This window comes from Oryzias latipes, chromosome 19, assembly GCF_053564925.1.
Source record: "Oryzias latipes strain Hd-rR chromosome 19, Olatipes_Hd-rR_3.1".
Lineage (NCBI taxonomy): Eukaryota > Metazoa > Chordata > Actinopteri > Beloniformes > Adrianichthyidae > Oryzias > Oryzias latipes.
In genome coordinates, this window is record NC_136255.1 from 6,373,488 (window position 1) to 6,386,928 (window position 13,441).

Consider the following 13,441-nt stretch of genomic DNA (forward strand, 5'->3'; position numbering starts at 1 on the left):
ATATCCAACCTCTTAATGCTGAGTGTCAAGCAGGGAGGCATGTCCCATGTCTCATTGGTATGTATTTGGTGTCAGGTTTTAATAAGCTGGAACCAAAAGTAAACAGGGATTTGGTTGGAAATTTTGCAGTTTATTTGATTTAGAATTGAAGGACTGGGTAGCAATGCTGGTGGCTCGTGGATGGCAGATCTGGTGAAACGGCTACTGGCAGTTGGGTTGTTGGTTCAGAGTGGTTCTTCCTGGGGGAGGTTGATGGCGTTGGGAAGAAGAATCCAGGTGGTTCTTCTTGACATAAAAAGAATATGTCAGATGGGGAATGTAAAACTTGAATCCGAGGCTTGCTTGATTGATAGTTTAGCTCAGTTTGGTGAGACTTGACTTGGCTTAGCTTGACTTCAACCAGACTACAGCAGAAGTCGATGTACTCTAGCATAGAGGAGCAGATGAACCGACGATGGATGGAGGGCATGGATGTACAGATAAAGGTTTGTCTGATTAGATGCTGTACAAGTGCGCAGGACATAATCCTCAGACAAGTGTGCAGCAGTGGCCCCAATACCTGACTCATGACGTTCCAGTCTAAGGGCGCACATTCTACCTACCACAAGACCACTGAGCTGGATAGGCTCCAGCAATGCTTTGACCCCAGAAGGGATTAACTCGGTTTGGAAAATGGATGCATGGATGTGACCTGAAATGTGTAACAGTGAATGTGTTAAACAGTGTAGATAATTACAACAAAAGTGATGATTATTTGTGTTCCCAGAGACACTGGAGGCTGTTAAGCCTTCATAATCATGTCATTGTTCCTTTACCGCTCCCGTCAGCATGCTGAATAAAGCTGCTCGGCAGCTTCTGTTCTGTAGCTCCCCGCAGAACCTAAAGCTCTGTCTCAGGTTCTGAGTTTGTGCTTTAGAGGGAACTTTTTGCATTTATTGGGCAGCTCAGAGATGCACAGCCTTACACTCTCCCTCACTCTTCCCTCTCAGGCTTGAAGTGGGAGCTAATGATACTCTGAAGTAGGTTACCAGCCCGCTACAGAGCAAGAGAACAAACTCTGCTGATGTGACCATGCTGTGCAGCTCCATCCAACACTGATCTGCAGCTTCCAATGCTAATTAAGAGCTTCGATGTTATCAACTGCATAGCTACATTGATGATAAGAGAAAGACGGAGGATTTCTCTTGTATTTTGTCAAAACAATGGGAAAAAAGAATTACGTTTGCCTGACCTTCTGCTGAATTTGTCTAAAATCTGCACTGGAAATAATATACAAAGCAAGAAAGACATCAATCTAAGCTCAACTCATCCCCATTATTTCATTCCAGTTCAGTCAAGATTCCCAAGCAGTGGTGAATAAGGCATTGTATATGGAGGACATAATAAGAGAAGGCCTTCAAGAAAAGGGAATGAAAATATTATTCCCCTCCCATTTTGAGTTTTATTTGATCATATAATGTTATTATAATTCAGCAGTTCATATTTCGGACGTTTTGGGTTATATTTTACTACAGTAGATAATTCTGCGTAACTGGAGCCCTGTGACTCACTTGTTTGGAGGATTAGCTCAAATATTAGCATTTATCTTAAGAGGTTAATGTATAGTCAAGGCAAAACTTGGTCAGGTACATAGGACAGCTGAGAAGGGGATCCTGAGAAAAACAGACAGGCAATCAGGAGTGAACGTGTTCTGGATGCTTGGATGTCACTGAATTTTTCCAGATTAAAAAATGGTTCAAGGTCATGGACCTTGACAGCCCTTTGATGTATTCCAAGTGTGCAATATATATTTTTAGTTTTTGGTGTAAAGAGAGTCCAATTCACGGTACTGGAGAATAAAAGTCTGTAGAGAGTCGAACCTCAGATCCAGGAACAACAATGCAGGTTCTGTCCTGATCATGGAACAGTGGACCTGCTTTCCTACCCTCCAGAGCCAGAGCAGGAGCTTTTTTTGCATGTCAGCAGTAAGTCGGATCTCTTCCCGATGCATCCTGCACTCAGACAGGGTTGCCCTTTGTTCTGATCATTGTCTTTATGGACAGAATTTCTAGGAAAATCCTGGTATGGGGACCACACGATTTTCTCTCTGGTCTTTGCAGATGATACTGTCCTGTTGGCTTCATTGAGCCAGGACCTCCAGCCTACATTGGCGTGGTTTACAGCTGAATGTGAAGCGACTCAGATGAGGGTCAGCATCACAAAGTCGGAGGCCATGGTTCTTGACTGGCGAAAGGTAGTTTGCCCTCTTTGGGTGGGTGGATTGCTCCTGCCCCAGGTGGAGGAGTTTAAGTATCTTGGGGTCTTGTTCATTAGTAATTGGAGTGGTGTCCCCTACGGTTGCTGTGCCGGTCCATTGTGGTGAAGAGAGGGCTGAGCCAAGCGACTGAAATGAGCTTTCTCTGTAGGGTGGCTGGACGCTCCCTTAGAAATAGGGTGAGAAGCTGGGTTACCCAGATAGTAAGTGCGGAGTAGAGCCGTTGCTCCTCTACGTCAAGAAGAGCCAGTTGAGGTGGCTTGGGCATCTGGTCTGGATGCCTCTCTGGGGAGGTGTTCCGGGCATGTCCCACAGGGCGGAGGGAAGACCCAGGAAGACCCAGGACATGCTAGAGAGACTACCTCTCTCAACTTGGCTTAGACTGCAGGTCCTGCGACCCAGTCCTGGATGAGCAGAAGAGGATGGATGGCTGGATTGATCGATGGATCGATCGATCAGCGATATGTGGTAAATGGCGTATACTTATATAGCGCTTTTCTACCTACAAGGACAAAGTGCTTTACAGTCATGGACCCATTCACCTAGTCACACACACATTCACACACTGGTGGCGGCTCCGCTGCCAAACACAGGCGCCCGCCTACCACCAGAGGCAAGTTGGGGTTCAGTGTCTTGCCCAAGGACACTTCGAATCATGGGCGTGCAAGGCGGGAGTCGAACCTGCAATATTACGATCGTGGGTCGACCGCCCCTACCACTGCACTACGGCCTCCCCGGATATATGCTGCCAGAAGGTTGAACATTAATCCTTTTAGATCTGCTGCAATAAACCAGTTGAGTTTCAAGGCTCAGAAACAAATGTTAAATCAATGACTTGTGCTCCTATAGTGAATGAGGTTTGTTAGAAACGGTCTACAGATTAATTCAAACAAATTCATTTTCTTTGTTGCTACAGACTCATTACTGGAAGATAAATACTATCTCATTTGTTTCACTAACCTTCCTCTGTAATAGTTTTACTTCTTTTAAATAAATCTTGATACTGTAATCATTGTTTGACAGAAATCAATACTGTTGTTCTGCCAGCAGTAAGTGGAAACATTGGAAAAACAATAATTGCACCGCCTCATTTTGCTGCCCCAATGAAAGCACCCCGTGGGAAGGCTCAGAAATTTGAGTCCGGTCAGTAGTTTGAGATCCCTGGGGTCACTGCGCTTAGTGCTGTGCTGTTTCTGCATTTCATTGCTGAGAGATCAACTGTAAGTAAAACAGTGCAGCTGTCTATTTCTAGTCAGTAAACAGAAATCTGTAAGTGCTCTGTGAAAGCAAAACTCAGTTCACAAACCAGCTGCACATTGAAATGCTAATTCCTGTCCATTTTCTATAGTGCTCTCTGTCAAGAAGGGCCAAACAATGACTTGGTTCAAATCTTACACAGCTTTTCTCTAAAAATAGGTGAAGGGGACGGGACAGAGAAAGATGTGGAGGAAAAGAAAGGCTGGGCGTGAAGAGGAGGCAGCTGTTTCGGTCAGAAGAGACACGATGCTGCAATTTCTCTCCGAGCTGTCTAGACTAAGTAGACTAGAGGAAGAGATAGGAGGGGAAAGATTGAGTGGGATTTGGGGAGGGTAGGGGGGTCACTGGCAGCTGGTGGGAGAACTGATAAGCTTTCAAAAAGATCTTACAAGTTTATGTCTTAAGAACTTTTTGGGCTTGATTTTCATATCCAGATGTTTGCCGTCAGAACAATTATGTCATAATTTGAGGTTTAGGGTTTGGACAACCCCACAAATACAAGCGTGAATAAAACTGTGAGACAAGCAGCAGAAGCCTGTGCTTACTTCTGCAGGCGGCTGGACCTTGCTGTCAAAGTGGAGGTGAGCTCCCCCGCGGTTAGCCGATGTTCCTTTCTATTTTCTTCCTCACGGAGTCACAGGTGCCAGGATCCCTGGATCAGCTCGCTCGAAAGTTACTCTAATATCAGAAGACAGATGTCGGTCATGAGGGAGGAATTGTCTCGTCTGATAGCAGAAACTGTCGTGGCAAAGCTGACCTCTGTTGTCATGTTTTAAATTTAGCAACAGCTTCAGCAACAGAAGAGCAGAACAATTAGTTTAGTGTCAATTAGATTTTCATCTGAAAGAATGTTATAACATTTTTTTTTTCTTGAATTGAGTCATATAAGGTGATTGCTGTTATTTATTTAAACTGAGGAAGCACAATTTCATATTTTCGTGAAGAAGCCATCTTTCAATCTTTAGTTTCTGACAAAAGTTTTTTCGTCAGGTGGACTAAATGTTTATATAAGCAGGTGCTGATGAGGCTGAACACTTGTTACTGTCACTACTTTCTCTGGCCTTAGGGGGGCACTGTCTGTTTTAAGTCCTTTCAAGGCATCAAGATTTTATTAAATGGTTTTTTTTTTTTTTTTTTTGGATGGTGGTGATAAATTTCGGTTTAGTGACCTGAAAACAATGTGTTTTCTGAGTATGAACAGAAGTTTAGGCTATTATGTTTTTTTTGTTTTTTTGATTTAACGCTCTAAAGCCCATTCCATCACAGTATTATTAGTAAATCTAGTTGTTTTATGGAATCAAGATGTTATTTTAAACTCTATGATGAAATCAACCAAAAAATGTGCATTATCCTTTTTAAAAATAAAATTTAGATAAAATCAATGATGATCCAGTGGGTGATTTATTACGTTTTTGTTCACAGCAATGTTAGTTTAAGATGCAAAATTGCTGACATTAGTGTTCAGGTAAAAAGCATTTATTTACTCACTGTCTCAAATTTGATTCACACATGTTTACACATGGTGGAACTGTATTTTAAAAACTTAATAATACTGTTTCCTAATTCTTTCAACACAGAAAGTTCTTTTTTTTTAAATGACTAACAATGGATGAGTTATTCTCACCAAAAAGTTTAAAAATATAGCAAAACTTTTCCTACTAAATGTTTTTGAGATTTCACGGTAGCAACCATTTTGAATTGACCAAGAAAACCCCTTCTACTGCCCCTAGTGGAATGACGATGAACTACAGGGCTGAAAACATGAACAAAGTTATGTTCATATGTATGGCTTTTTAAGGAAAGTTTGGATCGTATTGATGACATCGGTATGTCAAAGTATATTATACAAGTGGTTAAATAGTTGGTTAAAAATAAAAGTTTTACGATCAATTATTTTTAAAAGAGGTCACTGAACATTGTTAGGAAATTAAATAGGCATGACTTCATAAATCTTTAGTAATAATTTAAAATAATTTTTCAATCATGAGTACTTGTCAGCTTATCAGCAGCACTGTTTTGCCCTCACTTTACCTCATACAGCTCCACATGATCACTGCATACTAATACCCACTGCAAGTGTATTTGATGAGGGGATGTGTAATCTCACCTGTTTGTGTGCGCTCGGAAAGGCTTTTGGTAGGTTGTGATTTGCTGCTGATGACTGTGATGGAGAAAAGGAAGGAGGGAGGGAGGTGCGCATTTACGAACAGAGAGGGAGGCAGAGGAAGGGAAAAGCTCTGTCCCTATCGGCTTCTTTTTTGCTCTCAACTCAGGCAGCCCGCTCTCCTTTCCTCTCGTCCTTCTCCTCCTCCACCTCCTCCTCCTCCTCCTCTCAACAGCAAAGAAGAAGGTGGAAAAAAAATACAGAAGGGATATTGGAATGAAGCAAAGTATCGTCAAAAGAAGAAGAGGAAAAGATGAGAGACATTAGCAGAAGGAGAGGAGAATTTTTTTCCCCCTCTAGCACCCCACCCGCTGAATGTACGATGAGAGTCTAAAACCAGCACAGAGCCCATGCAGGAGACAGCGGCTGAGAAAGTGGATCGAGCAGAAGGATGTCAACGCAGCTGCGTGGATTCAGAGCATGAGGAGGAACTGAGGGAGATCATCTGACAGTAAGCCGGACCAGGGATCCATTTTTACAGCGGGAGCAACAGGAATGCTCAATATTTTGCCATCGTTTTCTCACACTTTTTTCCTGCTGTGGCTTGAATGCTTTTTGTGGTTTTGTGACGAAATTAGGGGCGCTCTTTGGAATCCCTGCGCTGAAGTCCGAGGGCGGCCGTCTATCCCTCCCACCCTTTGCTGTATCTCCCTGGATTTTGTCTATTTACTGTACGTTTGCGTCACATGAAGAGAGCACCCTTGCTTACCCTTGTGTGTCTTTCCCCTCTTTCATTCCTCTTTTAACACCCCTCTTTCACTCCGGCAGTCCATTCTCACCTCTGCTGCCTGTGAGCATCCTAACCTGGTTTCCTTTCCAGTGGGAAAGAAGTGGATTTATGCATCAAGCCGTCGTGATCTGATTCTTTTTCATCTAAAAGACAAGAAAAAGTTAGAACGGATTCTCACCTGCAGAAAAGAGTCCCGCCCACTCACGGGATGTATAATACATGGATGCCTTATCAATAATTCAGCATCAGACGTGTGCCCTGCTGTTGCCTGGTGAGCGGTGACAAACCAAAGATGAGACTGCTGAGGTTTGATGCCTGCTGACAGCACGCTCCGCTGATAGTGCTAACTTACTTGACAGCAGTTTGATGATGTGCCGCCTCCCTCTGCGGCCTCCCCTGATCACCGGCTGCTCCCTGTAATAATCAAATCCGGTTCCAGCTGTTTGCTAGCACTGTCCCACCACCTGCTGGACTCCATCCAGAACATCCTTTTCCTAAAGCCGGACTAATACGTGCTAAACACACAGGGTTTCTTTTTTTCCTGCGATCTTTGGACATTTCATCTGTGCTCTCACCATGATTGGTGTTAACAGCCTGCACTCAGCGGGGCGCTTACGCTCACGCTCTCTTTGCACTGTGCGCTACGGAAGGGACTTCCGGATGATGGACCCGTTTCGTTATCCCAGAACACCACGCTCACGCTCCCTTAAGCCGCTGGTCTTTCCAGACCTGTTGGGCAAAGCTCAGGATGGGCAGAACCACCCACAGGCCAGAAAGAGGAGGAAGGTACTGCAAACTCTTCTCTGTTTCACCATCATGACCTGTCTTCATCTGAATCTGATGTTTTCCAGCAGGCATGGGGTGTTTGGGGTTTTTTGGTCCTTTGTAATGAGATGAATATCAAAGCCACTTACTCTGATGATGCCAGTAGCTGAAATAGAAAAGAGTCCTCAATCTGATCAGATCCAACAGGTTTATCCTCACCCTTTCAGGAACGGATGGTGTCAGGACCCAAAATGCAGGGGACAAAGCTTGATTACAGGTTGATTGATCCATCCATCCATAATCTAGAACCGGAGCTACTGTTGAGCAAGGGCGGGATACACCCCTGACAAGTCGCAAGCTGTCGCAGGAAACGGCAGCGACAACTCAGATGACCCGAGAAAGATAAACTGAAAACCAGACTCTTAAATTCACTAAGGGTGATTGACTTTCATTAAGACAACTGTAGATAATTGGCAAACTGTTGGTATGAGTGTGACAGAGAAAAAAACTGTCTCTGTCAAAACTGAAAGATTTATGCAAAGGAGCATTTTTGTCTTTACTTGTTGCAGAATCAAACACAACTGAGCTTTGTCAGCATTCTTTTAAGCATGGGTTAAATTAAATGTGTACGTAAATTTGCATGTACCTGAGCAAAAGCACCAGAACAACTACACCACATCAAACAAATCTCAAACAAACCCTTAAATTGAACATCACACCCAGAATGAGACGCCCACGTTTACAGGTTTTGCACATTAGTTGTATACTAATAGAAATAAAAAATAAAAGTAACATTCATTCATTCATCTTCTAATACGTTTTTCCCTTACGGGGTCACGGGGCTCCCAGATCCTATCCCGGCCACTTGCAGGCGAAGGCAGGGACATCATGGCCCGGTTCCCCAGTCTGTCGCAGGAATAAAAGTAACAAACACACAAAAAAAGTTAAGCTACTTGAAATCTTAAGAACTAAAAACGTCTTTTTCCAACTTAGTAACTTAAACCGAGTTTAACTCTTTTGAATGGGGTTCTATCAGTATATGTGCTAGTTCTGTGAGGTGAGTTGTAGTCCATCCACCATCTGTGGGTCCACAAAATGCAGATTGCAGATTTGACTTCTGCAGTTATTGTCATTTTTTGAGTGTTTATATCAACTACTTTCTATTAAAGTTGAAAGGATTCATGCAAACTTTGGAAGCATTAGTCAGAGCTTTGTTGTCAGTGTTCCACTATCCAATGAAAAATATGTATGGATAGTGAGTTAAACGTGAAAACAAAGTTTCTTGCTCTCAAAAGACGTGATCTGTCCAATCCTCAGTTACCCCACCCCACAAGAAAACAATCGGGGAGTGTTCTTATCAGAAACTTGTTTTTTGTCACAATCATCCCCATTTTGTCTCAATCCCCCCTGGCATTCCAAACAGGAAGTATCCGCTGGCTCCAAAAAGTCAAAATCCAAAAGACTTCCAATGAGAAATAAACAGCTATCAGTCAGTCTGTTTGTCAGAGTACCATTTTTGTTCTGCTACCTTCTTTCAACATGTTGATAATCCTCTTTTTTCATTATTTTTTTATTGCAAGTAATTCAAGTTATAAACTGACCAATCAGATGCCTCAATAAAAATAGGTGGTGCCCGCTGGTCCCCACATCGAACGGGCAAAATGCTAGACTGTCTGATTCTACCAAGCCCTCTTTCAAGTAGCCTTCCAACAAGCTCACTCCTGATTGGTGAGAGTGGTTGCCATAGAAATGTGTACTAAGACCAATCTGGCTCCAACATGTCAGCGTCCATATCACGAGAAAATGATAACTAAAGTGAATTCATTGCATTCGAGCCAGAAGTAAACCATTTTCTCTGGATGACATCACACCAACATCGGACACTCACTCTTATTCCTCACTTTAAACTTGCGATGTAGACGTGACGTGACAGAATTCGAGCCTGGAACCTCTTTGACTCTTCCACCTTTTAGCAACCTAGACCTCCTTACGTTCTGCAGCTGAAATCACGTCCTCATACAAAGCTCTGTAATGTGATGGAAAAGATTTTCAGTTTTTTTCCCCCTCATTTGGTAATAAAAGATTTAAATGGATTGATCGCTGCATTAGTGCAGGTCACACATGAGGATGATGGAATTGAATTTGTCTGAGAGTCACAATAAATATAAAATTCACTGAAGCAGTAGAGTTCAGCAGCAGTTTACCAAGTTCAGAAGATCTTAGTGATGATTCCTGATGATGCATAAGCTGGAGCTGAAGAAGGTGGTTAGGGGAGCCCATAAGTGTCTTGTCCATCAGCTCATTTTCCACATGTGTCCATCAGCTGCAGCCACCGCCTCGCGCTGAGAGCTTCCTGCTGTCATCTGTCAGCCCTCTTCTCTTCAGCAGACCAACTGTGAAACAGAGTTTCTGAAGGACTTTCAGCAAACACCAGTCATGGATGGAGGAATTTATAAAAGTCCAGATTGTCCATCAGAGCTATAGAGTTCATTTGGAACTGGATGTGTTGAGTCTGATTAAACCATACCCCAAGTAAAAGAATTAAAAAGTGACACAAGTTCAACAGAATTCTGATAAAACTAAAGGTCTAACTAACTAAATAAATGTATGCATAAAGATGCATCAAAATCCTGCAGAAGAAACTAGACTGGACTGCATCTTCTGAAAACTATAATTATGGATATAACTCAGTAATATGTATCCTCTAGTGTAGGTAAATGGAAAAAATTTTCAGCATACAAAATGGTGTAGATCTAGATAACTGCTTTTTAAACGCTTTATTTTTAGTTTTTTTAATCTCTTTTTTTTTTCATAAAGTCTGCAGCTGCAGCTTCTCCTTTTACTTGCTTCATTCCAGCTTGTGTCTCCTAAAGCTTTGGTCAGATCTGGATGTTCAAAAATAGTTCCCAGTCCTCATCCATCAATTGAACAGGTTTATAGATAAAACAGCAATGATCCCTTAAGAAAGGCTTCTGTCTTTGTCCCTGCCTGAGGAACATCAGGGGAATTCATTAATTGACAAAAGAACTTCAGTTGCCTGTAATCTTTCTTCTTCTTCAACCATGTCTTTTTAATTGTTCCAAAGGCTTAACGTGTGCCGACCATAGTTTGGCCACATCTTTGCTTTTAATGTGGCGCCTGGATTCAGTGAACCGTATTAGTGTATTTGTATGGCTGTTTTTGATTAAGTCATTGTCAATTCCTTGCTGTCAGTTTGATGCCATCGTTCATAATATTGTGTTTAATTTGATTCAATTGACCCTTTAATTTATGGCAATCTCATCCGTTTTGTTTGGTGGATTATTTTTCCACACGCGTGCCCTCAATTTCCAGCATTTAAGACCCAAACACCTTCATTCATGATGTTTAAAGTAAGGGGATGATTTTCTGCTGCGTACATACACGTTTGAATGAGGATACACTTTTGCACTTTGAGATGCCAATACTAATATAGTACTAATGATGTTAGACGTTACACAGGCCCACATCCCCACCAAGTGTGTTGATCTGACAATTGAGATTTTAGTACATCATAGTTCATCAAACATCAAATGTTTTTAAGAACAAGCTCAAAGCATCAGACTGAAACAATAATATGCAACTGCTTTTTATGAGTTTAATAAATAGTTTTTAACTTTACTCATCTTTAAAGTTTTTATTGTTTTGCTCTGTTTAATGTAATTTAAAAGTGTGCTAAAAAAGGAATAAAAGTCTAGACTTTATTCAATTAGTCATATCAACGTTTTCTCCAAAAAATAATTCAACACTTAAACAAATATTTATTAAACTGGAGCATCACAAATGTATATTTTAAAAAGCGATGAGTTATTTTGCTAACTATTAAAAAAAGAAACCAACTTTTATGTTGGTTTAGCTTTAAACCCACCTGCATGTATAAAGTGTGATGGTGTTCTTGTAGGATTTTTCTAGAATGGAGGATTTCTAAGAAAATTACGCTTATAATTGCAATTTCTGAGTATTTCTTTTTTGAATGGTTTTAAATCAGGAGCAGACAAAAATGCCATTTGAAAAAGATTCTTTTTGTGAAGCAGAAAATACAATGGGAGGACCACAAGCTCTCTGCCCCGCTCCATTCTGATGCATCCACTTATAGACGACTAGATCCGTGTACATCTGTATTCCTCGTTTGAGCTGGCATCTGGATCTAAATTGGACAACTGGATATCTCCTGCTTTGTTATGCTGGGGTTGTGAGGGGCTGTAAGCTAGCAGTAGAAAGTGTAAACAGATGGATGATGGGAACATCCACAATTCAGAGGTTAATTTTTTAATGAACTTCTGTTGGTCTGCAAAAACTATGTCCCAGAAAACGACACAGATTTTTGGGATTTGGGCTGAAAACAACATATTCATAATTAAAAGACTACTGGGAACACTTTTATAACAGATCAAAACATGATCAGAGATGGACCTGAAATTTTTGAACATTAAGCAAAAATGAAAGGATTTTTTAACAGCATTTGGGGGGCATTGCTCCCCCTTGCCCAAGCCTATACCTGGCCTTGCTCAGCAGTGAGATATTTTACATAAATTTTAAAAAGCTGCTGAACCCACAAGTTGTTATTTTTCCTGTAAACATTTCTATCGGATTGAACTATATGGATTGACAAGAACTATATGATGACAGATATCATATTCAGGATCCTGTAATGAAATGTTTGATTGTAAATAATTGTACAGTTTAGCCTATCTTTGCATAATTTTTTTTCCCTTCTGCCTTCCGGGTCGATGCGTGTCTAAATTATTAATTGCGTGATTGATCTGTTTGTCTGAGTACAGGCGGCTGAATGGGTTTTTGTGACGGATTTGTTGGTTGGGCAATGGATGGGTTTTCTGTTTCAGACAGAGCTGTTGAACGAGGCAGATGGAGTGATTTCTAAATACAGTTTACTGAATGAAGCCGCGGTGCTTACTGTTCGTCTTTCCTGGAAAACCACAGCAGGGCAGATGCCGTGTACTTGAACGACTGCTGCCAGCATATGTCTGAAAATGTGTTTTTCTCTTCTGCTTTTTTTCTGCAGGCGCTTTACAACTCGATTAAGAATCAGAAGCTGCAGTGGACATTGTGAGTATTTTCAATAACTGATGTATTCTGGTATGCACACACGAACAAACAGATATTGATTAACTTGTGTTTTGTTAATGGTGTGACAGTTGCCTGGCATGCCAAATCAAACATTAATGTGTCAAGGGTTGCTATTCTGGATCTCAGCTCCAGAGCGCCTCAGAGATGCCAATTAAGTGACTAGCTTTTCAAGCTTTGTTGCCATAGTTACGGCACCATGGATACGACTCCACAGCTACCGCTTTTCTCTCCTGTGTTCTCTTAGCAACAAACACACCATGCACACACACACACACACACACAGTGGCAAATAAATGAACTGTACACATAAATATACACGGGGGTTTGTTTTGAATGAATACGCTGTGCTCTTCTCACACGAACTAGATGAAAAAACGAAGGAATAAAGAAAGGACTTTATTTTTTCGATGGCTCTTTACCTGCATCCTGTACAAAGGTGTGACCACAGCCTCCCACTGCCTTTCCAAAAATAGCCTCAGCAGCAGCAGCGCTCCCAAAAGCGACTGGATAAAAGTGGTCAGAGGAGCAGATCGAGCCTGAGGTCTGCAAGAGGCAGGCGATCCAGTTCAAACAACTCCGCTGACATTTAGACATCTATTTAAACAGCACATAACAGGACACTGGGTAAAGAAAATATGTTATTTTTAGCCCTCTTAACCCCTTGCAGGTGAATGTCACTTCAAAGAAAACCAGTTGCAGGTGAATGCTCTCAGCAGCAGGCCTGGATTTAGCCCCTTTACCACAGGTAGAATATCAGAGGGGCAAGTCTGGGTGTGCTGAGAGTTTGGGGTGTCATATCCCTCCAAACCCCTAAAATGCTCAGAACACCATCGTATTAGTTGATCTACCCTTACATCTGTCTTGTCCTTTGATGTAGTTGATATAGGCTATGAGTTTTATGTCGAATGCTCTTCCTGACACAGAATTCGCCTGGGCTTGGGACAGGCACAGCCAGGACACTGATTTGATCCGCTGCAGCTGCATTAATCTCTATGATCATCTCTCCGTCCATCTATCCTTACTATTTATTGTTTGTTGTGCATTTTTCTAAAATTTGTATTTCTTTATTAAATTTCAGATATTCATGGGCTATCACTATTGAGGGGGGGAGGTCACGACATTTGGGGGGCATTGGCTCACCTTGCCCAAGCCTATGGTCAGCCGT

General features: G+C 41.8%; 2 protein-coding genes across 5 annotated transcripts in view; one reads left to right on the forward strand and one right to left on the reverse strand.

Annotated features, from left to right (window-relative positions):
- The window catches only part of LOC111946458 (serine/threonine-protein kinase pim-1-like), a 46,429-nt gene extending 42,234 nt beyond the window's left edge, over nucleotides 1–4,195 (reverse strand). The window contains exon 1 of the mRNA XM_078937919.1: nucleotides 4,057–4,195. The gene's annotated coding sequence lies outside the window, so the exon portion shown is untranslated. The remainder of the gene's footprint in view (nucleotides 1–4,056) is intronic.
- LOC101166258 (uncharacterized) overlaps nucleotides 1–13,441 on the forward strand; it is a 134,941-nt gene that overhangs the window by 95,925 nt on the left and 25,575 nt on the right. For all 4 annotated transcript variants that reach the window (XM_011488421.4, XM_078937917.1, XM_020711956.3 and 1 more), the window contains exon 11: nucleotides 12,212–12,255. In XM_011488421.4, coding sequence (XP_011486723.2) covers nucleotides 12,212–12,255 — 44 coding nt within the window. The remainder of the gene's footprint in view (nucleotides 1–12,211; nucleotides 12,256–13,441) is intronic.